The 16,295-nt window shown below is 40.7% G+C and overlaps 1 protein-coding gene across 6 annotated transcripts in view; it reads left to right on the top strand.

Annotated features, from left to right (window-relative positions):
- SPECC1 (sperm antigen with calponin homology and coiled-coil domains 1) overlaps positions 1-16,295 on the top strand; it is a 477,242-nt gene that overhangs the window by 281,497 nt on the left and 179,450 nt on the right. For all 6 annotated transcript variants that reach the window (XM_049860224.1, XM_049860218.1, XM_049860220.1 and 3 more), the window contains one exon: positions 11,897-13,476. In XM_049860224.1, the coding sequence (XP_049716181.1) occupies positions 11,897-13,476 (1,580 nt within the window). The remainder of the gene's footprint in view (positions 1-11,896; positions 13,477-16,295) is intronic.

Raw genomic sequence — 16,295 nt, forward strand, 5'->3', positions numbered from 1 at the left:
GCTGATGTCAGATGGATCCTGGCTGAAAGTAGAGAATACCAGAAGGATGTTTACCTGTGTTTTATTGACTATGCAAAGGCATTCGACTGTGTGGATCATAACAAACTATGGATAACACTGCAAAGAATGGGAATTTCAGAACACTTAATTGTGCTCATGAGGAACCTGTACATAGATCAAGAGGCGGTTGTTCGGACAGAACAAGTGGATACTGATTGGTTTAAAGGCAGGAAAGGTGTGGATCAGGGTTGTATTCTCTCACCATACCTATTCAATCTGTATGCTGAGCAAATCATCCGAGACGCTAGACTATATGAAGAAGAACGGGGCATCAGGATTGGAGGAGGACTCATTAACAACCTGCGTTATGCAGATGACACAACCTTGCTTTCTGAAAGTGAAGAGGACTTGAAGCACTTACTAATGCAGATCAAAGACCACAGCCTTCAGTATGGATTGCACCTCAACATAAAGAAAACAAAAATCCTCACAACTGGACCAGTGAGCAACATCATGATAAATGGAGAAGAGATTGAAGTTGTCAAAGATTTCATTTTACTTGGATCCACAATCAAAAGCCATGGAAGCAGCAGTCAAGAAATCAAAAGATGCGTTGCATTGAGTAAATCTGCTGCAAAGGACCTCTTTAAAGTGTTGAAGAGCAAAGATGTCACCTTGAAGACTAAGGTGCTCCTGACCCAGGCCATGGTATTTTCAATTGCATCATATGCATGTGAAAGCTGGACAATGAATAAGGAAGACCGGAGAAGAATTGACGCCTCTGAATTGTGGTATTAGCAAAGAATATTGAATATACCATGGACTGCCAAAAGAACAAACAAATCTGTCTTGGAGGAAGTGCGGCCAGAATGCTCCTTAGAGGCAAGGATGGCGAGACTGCGTCTTACATACTTTGGACGTGTTGTCAGGAGGGGTCAGCCCCTGGAGAAGGACGTCATGCTTGGCAGAGTACAGGGTCAGCAGAAAAGAGGAAGACCCTCAATGAGGTGGATTGACACAGTGGCTGCAACAATGAGCTCAAGCATAACAAGGATTGTAAGGATGGCGCAGGACCAGGCAGTGTTTTGTTCTGTTGTGCATAAGGTCACCATGAGTCAGAACCAACTCAACAGCACCTAACAACAACAACACGTTAATTAGGATGAAATCATGTGTGACCTTGAAAGCCAAGGGAAGAAATTTGATGTTGGTGCAGTGGCAAAAATAGAAATGGAAATGGAACAGAAGAATGAAGGTATTTAAGGGATATTAGTACTGAAGATTGAGGAAACTCTCACAAAGATCTGAGGAAAAGTACTTTCAGAAATTTTGATGGAACATGATAAGGACCTAGACTAGATTCATACCAAAATGAAAGGAAAGGAAAAATACAGAAACATTTCCAAAATCAGTTAAAGAGATTTAGTGACCAACTGGTTGCAAAAAGAAAACCCAAACCAAACCAAACCAGCTGCCCATCGAGTTGATTCTGACTTATAGTGACCCTACAGGACAGAGTAGAACTGCCTGATAAAGTTTCTATGGAACGCCTGGTGGATTTGAACTGCTGACCTTTCTGGTTAGCAGCCATAGCACTTCAGCGCTACGCCACCAGGGTTTCCGCAAAAAGAAAGGGAAAGTAAATTTAAGTATGATTTTTAAGGTTTTTCTCATGGGAGAAACTGAAAAATGATTGGTGCCACTGTCAGACATAATTGAATGAATAAAAAGAATGAAGGAAAGAAGGAACAGATTAGATGCCACCAAAAAGTTGAGAAGGATGAAGATTAAGGGAAAAAATAGATTTGACAATAAAGAAATTGCAGTGCAACAGATTTCTCTTTATATATGGCCCTTCTGGCCCTAGGTTTATAATTCTGCAAAAAATAATTGGGCCACAGCCTGCTCTGTGATTGGTCTATTTTACTCACCTAACAGGGCTTGGTCAGTCTACTATGCAAATAGTATGTGTAAAGCCACCCAATAGGATTAAGTGACCTTTCAGGAATTGGTGGATTACTATGTAAATTGACCGTGGCCTACCAAGGGGATTGGTCAGTTAGTGGTTCTGGTCAGAGGATCATACCTTGAAATTGACAAGGGGTTTCCTTACGTGTGGGCCAATCCCACAAAGGTTGGGGGAAGACCTCACTACCGTCAGGGAGTGGAATGCATCCTTTGGACCCAAGGTTCCTGCACTGAGAACCTCCTAGACACAGAAGAGAAAGAGAGCTGTCACACTGAAGACGGCAAAAACCAGTGGCAACCACAGCAGATCCCAGCAGCAGAGAAGCCGTGCCAGCAGTATGAACAACAGAAACGGGAAGACCAGTGCAAGGCAGCTGAAGTGGGCTTGCCAACCTACAGAGCAAGAGAGAGCAGAGTGCCTTCAGGTGGGAGGCTTATTGGTAGAGTGGAGTACCTCCACGCACTTGTCAGTAGAGCTAAGGCTATAACTCTTGCCTGGCAGTGGGCATGGCTAAGAGGAGGCCTGCTTGCAAGCACAGCCAAGAGACTGAGAGCTGTCTTAGTTGGAAGCTGTCTTGATTGAAGAGCTGTATCCTGTCTCCTGAGTTGTGTTTTATTTCCAAGTTGATCCTTATCCTCAGTTGTAGCCTGTTATTTCCGTAATAACCCATGTGATTGTGAGTCCTGTGTGCCCATTGTAATAAATTATCACATCCAGAAGAGAAGTAGAGAGTGCCATGGGGTGGAGGTGGGGGTAGGGGGTTGGGGGTGGTGGCTGGTGGCAGAAAAGGTGAAATGGAGTGGAGGTTATATCAGACCTCCACCTCATAGGAATCAGCTTTGGGTTGGTCTCAATGCTCATTATTTCCCCTGAATTTAGAGGTGCTCAGATGCTACATTATAGAAGTTATTGGAAACACTTTGAAAAAACAATTTATGAAGAGTGATAATATCTTTTTAAAAAGTAGTTGTGATTTTTAAGATTGTGTGTCAACTTGGCTGGGCCATGATTCTCAGTGTTTACAGTATATGTAATTACTCCCATGGTTGAATCTGGTGTGAGCAGCCAGTCAGTTGAAAGGCAGTTTCCTTGAGGGTGTGGCCTGCATCCAAATATAAGCAGACGTTCTGGCTTTTCTGTTCACTCTGGATCCTGTGCTGCCTCCTGTTCATCTGACCTCCCACTCTTGGAACTTGAGCCGTCGTCTGCTTATCTGCAGATCTTGGAATTCGTTGATCTTCACAGCCTGAGAGCAGAAGCCCCATTCCCTGACCTGCCGATCTTGGGGTTTCCAGCTCCTGCAGCTACGTGAATTGAGAGAAGTCTCTATCGTCATACGTGGAATTGGGATGTTTCAGCCTCTACAATCATTTGAGCTGTTTTCTTGATATTTATCTCTCTTTCTCTCTCTCTATATATATCAAACCAAAAAACCAAACCTACTGCCGTCGAGTCAATTCCGACTCATAGCGACCCTATAGGACAGAGTAGAACTGCCCTGTAGGGTTTTCAGGGAGCGCCTGGCGGATTGAAACTGCCGACCTTTTGGTTAGCAGGCGTAACACTTAACCACTATGCCACCAGGGTTTCCATATATATATATACACACACACACATACATACACACTTTACTGGTTTTGCTTCTCTAGAGAGCCGAGCCTAAGACAGTAGTTTAGGTTCTTAGACACTGAATAGTGAGTTCTCTTGTGTTTAGGATACAAGGCAGCAATTTTGTGATGTGAGGATGGTGAACTTTCATTTGTGTCTCCCACTGGAGTCCCCTGCAGAGTAGGTACTGTATGAATACTTGAATAAATGAAAGAGCAAATATAAATTTATTTCAGAGTGCCACCATTTCCCTCACCTGCATGTTAGGGAAAAGACTTACTAAACAACAGCCCCAATAACATATTCTTTACATAAGACAAGGACCAAAAAAAAGGCTAAAATACTTTATTTTCAGCTAATGATAATCTCCAATTAAAATCGTGTTTCGTCACCTGATCCATGATTTAAATGATTACGCCATTGTTATTTAAATGTACTTTTTGTTCTCTGAAAAAATTTTCCCACTCTCTTATCTATCTGTATATTGTTATGATAGTTTTTTCTCTCTTATTTTTAATTTATTGCACAAATGTATCTGTTCAAAAAACAAGAGAATTATAGTCCAGCCAGCTTAATATTCAACCGTTCTCAATATTCTGTGTTTCTTTCTAGTGTGTGTCTCTATGAATACATAGTTTGATATACTTGTGATCAATCACAATATAAAATGGTTTTTCATTTAGCATTTAAAAATGTAACATATCAAACATTTTTCTTAAATTATCATCTTAGCCTTCATAATTATGAGATGGAGCTTTCAACTTCTTGCAGTCAGACAACCAGGTTCACAGGGATGGTAGAAATAGTGATGATCTGGTGCGAGATGGAAGAAGACAGAAAAGGTGATGACTGAGACAGTCATCCCTGTTCCAGTGTCCCTGGTGCTCTTGCCACCCTACTGCTGTCACTGTGGCCATGAGGTGTTGTATGAAGTAGCATGCCTAGTTTCAGAGTTTCAGAATATATTGTTTATCAGTGAGGCTTAACTCAGAATACTTAAAACAAGCAATGAGAAGTAGAGATAACATTAACAACCTGTGATATGCAAATGACATAAACTTGCTTGACAGAAGTGAAGAGGACTTGAAGCACTTACTAATGAAGATCAAAGACCACAGCCTTCAGTAGGGATCACACCTCAACATAAAACAAAAAATCCTCACAACTGGACCACTAAAACAACATCATGATAAATGGCAAAGAAATGGAAATTGTCAAGGATTTCACTCTTCTTCGATCAATGATCAATGCCCATGGAAACAGCAACAATCAAGAAATCAAACGATGTGTTGCACTTGGCAAATCTGCTTGGAAAGAGCTCTTTAAAGTGCTAAAAAGCAAAGATGTCACTTTGATAACTAAGGTTCACCTGACCCAACCCATGGTATTTTCAGTCACTTCATATGCATGTGAAAGACGGGTGATAAAAAAGGAAGACTGAAGAATTGACACCTTTGAATTGTGGTGTTGGGGAAGAGTGTTGAATATACCATGGACTGCCAGAAGAATGAACAAATCTGTCTTGAAAGAAGTACAGCCAGAATGCTATTTGGAATCAAAGATGGCGAGACTTTGTCTTACATACTTTGGGCATGTTATCAAGAGGGACCAATCCCTGGAGAAGGACAGGTCAGCGAAAAAGAAGACGACCCATCAATTCAATGAGATGAATTGACACGGTGGCGGCAACAAAGGGCTCAAACATAGCAGTGATTATGAGGATGGCTAAGAACTGGGCAGAGTTTCATTCCATTCTGTATTATATAAGGTCGCTGACTCGACGCACTTGACAACAACAGCATGAGAAGTAGAGAACCAACAACAATGAAGGAAACCCTCAGTGAGATGGAGTGACACAACAGCCACAACAATGGGCTCAAACATAGCAACAATCACAGAGGTGGTGCAGGACCAAGCAGTGTTTCTTTCTGTTATACATAAGGTCGCCTGAGTCGGAGCCAACTCAGCAACAACAAAATGAGTCGTAGAACTCTTCTGATTGATTTCATCTGTTTGTTATCTTGCTCTTGCTCTTCCTCTTCAGTGCCTAGGAAGAGAGATGTCTGGGCTGGAGACTTAGGCATACATGGGGGAGTGAATGGCCAAGCACCAACCTTAGTTTGGTCTGGTGATCAGTTTAGCAACTCTATAAACCTAACCTCTGCTTCTTACAGTTTTTGAAATGAAGTTTACAGAGATGGGAAGAACCTTTTAGAAAAGAAAACAAATTACACTGTTGACTGTCTTAGAATGACCATGAAGTGGCAAAATTGAAAAAAGAGCAGATGACTAAAAAATACATCTGGATTGTGTACTACCAGCTTATTTCATAAATATATTTTGGTTTGTAGTAAAGAAATAGGTTCAAAAAAGCATATGTAGCACCTAAATGGAGAACAGACTAGGATTTGGCAGCAAAGGAAGGAGTTAAACAGTAGCTAAAAATAATGACTGAGTTAATCTGTTCAAATTTAGTTCTTGCCATCTTCAATACCAGCAAATTATTGAAGATAAAAAGGAAAGACCCCTTTCCCCCCAGGTATACACCCAAGAGTCTTGAAAGCAGGGACTCAAACATATACTTGTACGGCAACATTCATTGCAGCATTATTCACAATAGTCAAAAGGTGGAAATAACTCAAGTGCCTATTAAAAGAGGGATGAGTAAACAAAATGTGGGATATACATACAACAGAATGTTGTCATTATTGTTGTTAGGTGCCATGGAGTTGGTTCCGACTCATAGCGACCCTTCTTGCAACAGAATTAAACACTACCTGGTCCTGTGCCATTCTCACAATCATTGCTATCTTTGAGCCAGTTGTTGCAGCCACTGTGTCAGTCCATCTCGTTGAGGGTGTTCCTCTTTTTCCATGACCTTCTTCTTTACCAAACATGATGTCCTTCTCCAGGGACTTTTCCCTCCTGATAACATGTCCAAAGTACATAAAATGAAGTCTCACCATCCTTCCTTCTAAGGAGCATTCTGGCTGTACTTCTTCTGAGACAGATTAGTTTGTTCTTCTGGCAGTCCACGGTATATTCAATATTCTTCACCAACACCATAGTTGAAGGCATCAGTTCTTCTTCGATTTTCCTTATTCATTGTCTAGCTTTCACTTGCATATGAGGTGATTGAAAATACTGTGGCTTGGGTCAGACACACCTTATTCCTCAAGGTGACATCTTTGCTTTTTAACACTTTAAAGAGTTATTTTATTGTGGAATATTACTCAGCCATAAAGAGAAGTGAAGTCCTTATACATGCTACAACATGGATGAACCTTGAAAACATTATGCTGAGTAAAATAAATCAGACATAAAAGGACAAATGTTGGGTGATCCCACTTATATAAAATATCTAGAATAGGTGAATGAATAGAGACAAAAGTTTATTAGCGGTTACTAGAGACTGAGAAGTGGAAGGAATACGAATTACTGCCAAAGGGGTACTGAGTTTCTGTTTGGGGGATATAAAACTTGGAAATGGATAGGGGTGATGGTTCCACAACGTGTTGAATGTAATTAATGCCACTGAATTGTACACTTAAAAATGGTTAAAATGGCAAACTTTGGGCTATATATACAATGAAAAAAAATTTTAAAGGAAACCTTAATTTGCGTGGCATTGTTAGGAATGGCAAATGCCTTTATAATGATCAGTCTTGAGCTTTCAGGTTTGCCTTTTCTGACTGTAGGCATGGTGAAGCTTTACTTATCTTCCCAGTTTTTATTATGATTCTTGCCAAAATTACTTCATCTCAGAGAACTGGCATTACTAAAATATTTTATTATATTCCGTTTTTCACAAAAATAATTAAAACTTTTCTTTATTGGTTAGTATGACACAGTGAGGCATTTGGACACTTAAAACTATTAAATGTGTAGTGTTGTACTCATGGAGCCCTGGTAGCACAGTGGCTAAGCCCTTGGCTGCTAACCAAAAGGTTGGCCATTTGAATCCACCAGCCGCTCCTTGGAAACCCTATAGGGTAGTTCTACTCTGTCCTATAGGGTCACTATGAGTCGGAATTGACTCAACAGCAACAGGTTTTGTTTTGTTTTGTTTTTTGTACTTCAGATGGAAACCCTGGTGGCATAGTGGTTAAGAGCTACAGCTGCTAACTGAAAGATCAGTAGTTCAAATCCACCAGGTGCTCCTTGGAAACCTGATGGGGCAGTTCTCCTCTGTTCTATAGGGTCGCGATGAGTTGGAATCCACTCGACAGCAGTAGGTTTTAGATGAAGGTTTACATAACAAACTAGCTTCTCATTAAACAGTTAGTACACATATTGTTTTATAACATTGGTTAACAATGCCACATGTCAGCACTCTCCCTTCCTGACCTTGGGTTCCCTATTACCAGCTTTCCTGTCCCCTCCTGCCTTCTCATCCTTGCCCCGGGGCTTGTATGTCTCTTTAGTCTCATTTTGTTTTATGGACCTGTCTAATCTTTGGCTGAAGGGTGAACCTCGGGAGTGACTTCATTATTGAGCTAAAAGGGCGTCCAGGGGCCATACTCTCAGGGTTTCTCTAGTCTCTGTCAGGCCAGTAAGTCTGTTTTTCTTTTCTTTTTTTGTGAGTTAGAGTTTTGTTGTACGTTTTTCTCCAGCTCTGTCTGGGACCCTCTATTGTGATCCCTGTCAGAACAGTCAGTGGTGGTAGCCAGGCACCATCTAGTTGTACTGGACACAGTCTGGTGGAGAACATGGTAGTTGTGGTCCATTATTCCTTTGGACTAATCTTTCTCTTGTGTCTTTAGTTTTCTTCAACCGCCCTTGCTCCCGAAGTGCCAAGGCCACTGGAGTATCCTAGATAGCTGCTCACAAACTTTTAAGACCCCAGATGCTACTCACCAAAGTAGAATGTAGAATATTTTCTTTATAAACTGCGTTATGCCAGTTGAGCTAGCTATTTCCCAAGACCATGGTCCCCACAGCCCTTAGCTCTGTAATTCGGTCCCTCAGGGAGTTTAGCTGTGTCTATGGAGCTTCCATGACCTTGCCTTGTACAAGTTGGGCTGGCTTCCCCAGAATTGTGTACTGTCTTGCCCTTCACCAGAGTTACCATTTATCTATTGCCTATTTTGTGTTTTTCTATTTCCACCCCTCCACTCCCTTATAACCATGAAAGATTTTTTCTTTTTTTTTTAAATAATTTTTATTGTGCTTTAAGTGAAAGTTTACAAATCAAGTCAGTCTCTCACACAAAAACCCATATACACCTTGCTATACACTCCCAATTACTCTCCCCCTAATGAGACAGCCCGCTCTCTCCCTCCACTCTCTCTTTTCGTGTCCATTTTGCCAGCTTCTAAACCCCTCCACCCTCTCATCTCTCCTCCAGGCAGGACATACCAACATAGTCTCAAGTGTCCACCAGATCCAAGAAGCTCACTTCTCACCAGCATCCCTTTCCAACCCATTGTCCAGTCCAGTCCATGTCTGAAGAGTTGGCTTTGGGAATGGTTCCTGTCCTGGGCCAACAGAAGGTCTGGGGGCCATGACCACCGGGGCCCTTCTAGTCTCAGTCAGACCATTAAGTCTGGTCTTCTTACGAGAATTTGCGGTCTGCATCCCACTGCTCTCCTGCTCCCTCAGGGGTTCTCTGTTGTGTTCCCTGTCAGGGTAGTCATCAGTTGTAGCCGGGCACCATCTAGTTCTTCTGGTCTCAAGATGATGTAGTCGCTGGTTCATGTGGCCCTTTCTGTCTCTTGGGCTCGTAATCACCTTGTGTCCTTGGTGCTCTTCATTCTCCTTTGATCCAGGTGGGTTGACACCAACTGATGCATCTTAGGTGGCTGCTTGCTAGCGTTTGAGACCCCAGACGCCGCTCTTCAAAGTGGGTTGCAGAATGTTTTGTTAATAGATTTTATTATGCCAATTGACTTAGATGTCCACTGAAACCATGGTCCCCAGACCCCTGCCCCTCTTTCGCTGGCCTTCGAAGCATTCAGTTTATTCAGGAAACTTCTTTGCAATTGTGCTGACCTCCCCTGTCCTGTGTGCTGTCTTTCCCTTCACCTAAAGTAGTTCTTATCTACTATCTAATTAGTGAATGCCCCCTCCCACCCTCCCTCCCCCATCTCGTAACCACGAAAGAATGTTTTCTTCTCAGTTTAAACTGTTTCTCAAGTTCTTATATTAGTGGTCTTATACAATATTTGTCCTTTTGCAACTGACTAATTTCACTCAGCATAATGCCTTCCAGGTTCCTCCATGTTATGAAATGTTTCACAGATTCCTCACTGTTCTTTATTGATGCATAGAATTACACTGTGTGAATATACCATGATTTATTTATCCATTTATCTGTTGATGGGCATCTTGGTTGCTTCCATCTTTTTGCTTTTGTAAACAGTGCTGCAATAAACATGGGTGTGCATATATCTGTTTGTGTAAAGGATCTTATTTCTCTAGGATATATTCCAAGGAGTGGAATTGCTGGATCATATGGTAGTTCTATTTCTACCTTTTTAAGGAAGGGCCAAATCGATTTCCAAAGTGGTTGTACCATTTGACATTCCTACCAGCAGTGTAGAAGTGTTCCAGTCTCTCCACAGCCTCTCCAACATTTATTATTTTGCGTTTTTTGGATTAATGCCAGCCTTGTTGGAGTGAGATGAAATCTCATCGTAGTTTTGATCTGCATTTCTCTAATGGCTAATGAATATTTCCTCATATATCTGTTAGCTACCTGAATGTCTTGTTTAGTAAAGTGTCTATTCATATCTTTTGCCCATTTTTTAATTGGGTTATTTGTCTTTTTGCAGTTGAGTTTTTGCATTATCATGTAGATTTTAGAGATCAGGCACTGATCAGAAATGTCATAGCTAAAAACTTTTTCCCAGTCTGTAGGTAGTCTTTTTACTCTTTTGGTGAAGTCTTTGGATGAGCATAGGTGTTTGATGTTTAGGAGCTCCCAGTTATCTAGTTTTCCTTCTACATTCTTTATAATGTTTTGTATGCTGTTTCTGCCATGTATTAGGGCTCCTAACATTGTCCCTATTTTTTCTTCCATGATCTTTATCGTTTTAGATTTTAAATTTAGGTCTTTGATCCATTTTGAGTTAGTTTTTGTGCATGGAGTGAGGTATGGGTCTTGTTTCATTTTTTTGAGATGGATATCTAGTTATGCCAGCACCATTTGTTAAAAGGACTGTCTTTTCCCCACTGACTCCATGGCAGTGGGTTGTTGGGTTTCCCCATTTAACTGTTTTGGGGCCTTTGTCAAATAAAAGATTGTTTCTTTTTATGTGTAAACCTATTCATGAGTTTTTACAGTAATGGTCTCATACAATATTTGTCCTTTTGCGGTTGACTTATTTCACTCAGCATAATGCCCTCCAGATTCATCCATGTTATGAGATTCGTCATTGTTCTTTATCATTGTGTAATACTCCATTGTGTGTATGTACCACAGTTTGTTTATCCATTCTTCCATTGAGGGGCATCTAGGTTGTTTTCATCTTTTTGCTATTGTAAACAATGCTGCAGTGAACATGGGTGTGCATATATCTATTTGCATGATGACTCTTATTTCTTTAGGATATATTCCTAGGAGTGGAATTGCTGGACTATATAGTATTTCTATTTCTAGCTTTATAAGGAAGCACCGTATCATTTTCCAAAATGGTTGTATCATTTTGCATTCCCCCTAGCAGTGCATAAGAGTTCCGATCTCCCGGCAGCCTCTTCAATGTTTGTTATTTTCTGTTTTTTTGATTCGTGCCAGTAATGTCCGGGTGAGATGGTATCTCATTGTGGTTTTGATTTGCATTTCTCTTATGGCTAGTGATCTCAAGCATTTCCTCATAGGTCTGTTAGCCACTTGGTTTTTTTTTTTTTTTGGTTCTCTCTACTCTGCTTTGTGCATTCTCACTATTCTTTTGTGATGGCAAGATGGTTAGGTTACCAAGCATTTCTAGATTGACATGCTTTTTCACTCACGTGACACTTCAGAAGCTTGCCCAGAAAACCTTTCCTTATGTTTCGTTGGTCTTAATTGAGGTGTGAGTCCATGCCCTGGGTCAGCCACTATGGCTCTGGGTGGGATTATGCTGACTAGCTCAGGCCTGAACACAGACTTTACGCCTAGAGCCAGTAGAGGAGTCACCTTCCTCCAAAATATAGGGCTGGGGAAGGAGGTACAGAAGCCCCAATAGAACTAGGTGGTTATCTAAAGGAGGAGGAAGCAGATGAAGAGCCACAGCCGCAGTGTTCACTATTTCATGTGATTTAAAGCCATTTGTTTTTCATTTATAAAAGTGTTTGGGTTTTTTTTTTTTCTTTCTTCAGTTTTTTCTTCTTTTTTCTTAGGTGCTGCTGCAGCAACCAAACGGACAGGCATTCCAGCTCCACGGGAACTTTCAGTAGCCGTCTCAAGAGAGAGGTCTGTGCCACGTGGTCCCTCAAACCCCAGGAAATCGGTGTCCAGTCCAACTTCTTCTAGCACACCCACCCCTACCAAACACCTGAGGACTACCTCCTCAAAAGCCAAGCAAGAGAATGAAAGTGCAGAAAAGGCAGTGCTTGAGTCTCACATTCGGGAACTTTTGGCAGAAGCCAAAGTGAAAGATAGTGAAATAAACAGGCTTAGAAGTGAACTAAAGAAATGCAAAGAAAAGAGAGCCTTGAACACTGAAGAAACTGGTTCTTTAGACCCGAGTGTAGATGGAATACCCTTTTTATCATGTGACACAGAGCCTTTGATAAGAGCTCTTGAGGAAAAGAACAAGAATTTTCAGAAAGAGCTTGCTCATCTAAAGGAAGAAAACCGGACCTTGAAGGAGAAGCTGATTTACCTTGAGCATTCGCCAAACTCAGAAGGAGCAGCAAGTCACACTGGTGATAGCAGCTCCCCAACATCTCTAACTCAAGAGTCAAGCTTCGGAAGCCGGACTAGAAATCAGCTGTCAGGTGAAATAGATGAGTTTAAAAGAAGCATACGTGAAAATGCATTAAGGACGTCAGATTCTTCAAGTAGCGATGTTACCAAAGCTTCCTTGTCACCAGATGCCTCCGATTTTGAGCACATAACAGCAGATACCCCCTCTAGACCTGTATCTTCCAATAGCAACCCCCTTAAGAGCTCAAAGTGTTCTGCCACTGGAAGTTCCCCTAACAATAGTAGTGAATTGTCTCTGGCTTCCCTTACTGAGAAGATACAAAAGATGGAAGAGAATCACCACAGCACAGCAGAAGAGCTGCAGGCTACTTTACAGGAATTATCAGACCAGCAACAAATGGTGCAGGAATTGACAGCTGAAAATGAGAAGCTGGCGGATGAGAAGACTATTTTGGAGACATCCTTTCATCAGCATCGAGAGAGGGCAGAGCAATTAAGTCAAGAAAATGAGAAGCTGATAAATCTTTTACAAGAGCGAGTAAAGAATGAAGAGCCCAATGTCCAGGAAGGCAAAATTCTCAAACTGGAGCAGAAATGCTCAGACATTCTTGACCAGGGCCGCTTTGAAAGAGAGAAATTGCTCATTATTCAGCAGCAGTTGACCTGTAGCTTACGGAAAGTTGAGGAAGAAAACCAAGGAGCCTTAGAAATGATTAAACACCTGAAGGAAGAAAACAAAAAACTGAATGGGTTTCTAGAACTGGAACGGCATAATCATAGTGTGATGGCCAAAACTTTGGAAGAATGTAGAGTTACCTTGGAAGGGCTGAAGATTGAAAATGGATCTTTAAAGGCTCAACTGGAGAATGAGAAGCAAAGAGCTGTAGAGGCCAGTCCTACAGGGCAAATGGCAGAGAGCTGTGAAGCTCAAGAAATGCTGAAAGTAGCTCGTGCTGAGAAAGATCAACTGGAACTCTCTTGCTCTGAGCTTAAACAAGAATTACTAAAGGCAAATGGTGAAATTACACATGTGTCAAGCCTGCTATCCAAGGTAAGAAAAGATCTCTCTTTACAAGTATTCGATCATTCTGGTTAGATTCCTATCCTTGACCCATAAACTCACAGAGCAGAAAGAATCATTTGCTCAGTCCATTTCATTCATGAATCCAGCATTCAAGCTTGAAGACTGATTAAATTCCAAACAGATTGGCGTACAAAAATGAAACACCCAGATTTCTGACTGTGGACAGTTCAAAGTGTAGTAGGGGTATACTGAATCAAATCAGTGATTTTAATCCAATGATAAGGAATATTATCGAGGACAACCCAGAGTCAAGTGCAGAGGAGGAAAACCAGTTGCCATCAAGTTGAATCCAACTCATGGCGACCCCATGTGTGTCAGAGTAGAACTGTGCTCCATAGGGTTTTCAGTGGCTGAGTTTTTGGAAGTACATTGCCAGATCTTTCTTCTGAGGCTCTCTGGGTGGACTCAAGCCTCCAACCTTTCAGTTCACAGCTTAGATGTTAACTGTTTAACTACCATGGCAGTTTACTTCTGAAAAATCAGCCGTTGACAACCCTATGGAGCACAGTTCTACTCTGACACACACGGGGTTGCCATGAGTTGAGGTTGACTTGATGGCAGAGGAGGAACATCTAAGATAATGTGAGAGACAAGAGGACTTCTTGAAAGACGTAGCAACTAAGCTGAGTCTTGAAGATTGAGTGAGGGTAGGCAGGTTCATTAGTCAAGACACTTGTGGCTGCTAGTAACAGAAAATTAAAATCACCTAAGCCTCCACTCCAACTGATAATATAACCACTATTTTGAGGTTTTCTTTCAGATATATGTGTGTGGGTATCTCACAAGTTAGAAAAAGAAAGAAAACAATTTTAGAATTATCTTGTACATGTTAACCTTTTTTTTTTTGCAATTAACATTTTTGAGCATATTCTCCTCATTAAATAGTCTTTTAAACAAGACTAAAAGCCAGATAAAAACTAAAGACCAAACCTGTTGCTGTCTAGTCAGTTCTGACTCACAGTGACCACATGTGTTACAGAGTAGAACTGCTCCATAGGGTTTTCTTGGCTGAAATCTTTAGTCGATGGCAATAGGTAATCTTTACAGAAGATCTCCAGGCCTTCCTTCCTTGGTGCCTCTGAATGGAATCAAACTGCCAACCTTTAGGTTAGTAGTCCAGCACAAAAGCCAGATAGTACTCTGTTATATACCTATCTCACAGTTAACTTTACTAATCCTCTATTTTCTAACATTTTTCTTCTTTTGGTCTTTCGATATTACAAATACTTTTTTTTTTTTTTTTAATATATCTCTAATTATTTTCTTAGGAAGAATTCCTAGATGTTGACTTACCAAGTCAAATGGTATGAACATTTTAAAGACTTGGAATACGTACAGCCGAATTTCCCTTTAGAAAGATTCTATCAGTTTGTTCCCACCAATAGTAGTTCACGAGAATGCTTGTTTGCCTGAGCCCTTGCCAGCATTTGATATTAAATTGTTACATCATTTGATTCTCTTAATCATTTCCTTTGTTTTCTTTTTCACTTAGAATGACTTTTTTCATTATTTTAGTAATCTTTTAATAAATTTGGAATTTTGTCTTATGCTGCAAGATTGGTGGTGATGGTAGCGTAGCAATCCTATGCTGTTCTGCCTGCCTCACAGAGCAGTGCTGGACAGGTGTGGAGAGGTGACTTCCTGTTTTCTGCTTCACATATACTCTGGGCCTGTGATTTAGGGAACAGCTGGGAGGAGGGGTTAAAACATCTTCCCACTTTTTATCAGGGGTTGTCACTGCTTCAAGAAGCAGATTATGCTATGAGCACTCAGGTTTTTCTCTACTGCGTTATCTGCCTTGCTATTAGTCACTTGCAACCTGATTCTGGCATTAGACTCTGATAGTCTTAGCAATGGGTAGCAGTCGAAGTTTTTATCATTGTCTGTGTTCTAAGCTCGTAGGCATTTTATTGAAAGTATGGAAGCAGTTTCACTAGAGATTACTAGCAGGTGGTCATTTGAACTGTAGATTGAGAGTTATAGCTTTGCATTAGGTTTAATATCTTGTGGAATAAGCCTCTCTCCCCCAAATTACTCTTAGGAGTACCTGGGTGGTAACAAATGTTTAACAAGCTCAGCTACTAACCAAAACACTGGAGGTTTGTCCACCCAAAGTGTTCTTGGAAGAACGGCTGGTGATCAGCTTCCAAAAAATCAGCCACTGAAAACCCTATGGAGTATGGTTCTACTCTAACATACACGGGGTCACCATAGTGAGGACCATAGTGATGGCAACTGGTTTTCCATTACTCTTTTGCAAAATATTTTATCTCCCAGGTATGCTTCTGGAAGTTCTGTTTCACTTCTTCCTGTGTCTCTTCAGTATTTTGATTGACATTATATTACACATATGTGTCACTGAGAAATAATTTGATATCTTAAAAAATAGCTCATTTTTTCTGATCATAAATTATTTAGAAAATACAGAAAAGTATAAAGAAGAAAATAAGTATTACCTTTAATCTCACCACTTGGAGAAAAACACTGGTAACATTTTATTTTATGTCCTTTCAGACTTTTTTCCAGTTTACACACGTTTGGGCATGCATACAAACTTGTATCAACATAATTACAATATTTACTCTTCCTATCCAGAAGAAAAGAATATGTCATCTTCACATTCCGTAAAAACAAAGAACCAGCTAGATTAATTTATCAGTTATACTGCTAATCTGTTTTGTGATTGACTGATTTCTTCTTTTATCTTTATTAATTCTATCATTCTGCTTTTTGTACATTTCTTTGTTCTCTTCCTGTGACTAATTTTGTGAGCTTCAGCAAGCCTC

This window comes from Elephas maximus, chromosome 19 (genome assembly GCF_024166365.1).
Source record: "Elephas maximus indicus isolate mEleMax1 chromosome 19, mEleMax1 primary haplotype, whole genome shotgun sequence".
Lineage (NCBI taxonomy): Eukaryota > Metazoa > Chordata > Mammalia > Proboscidea > Elephantidae > Elephas > Elephas maximus.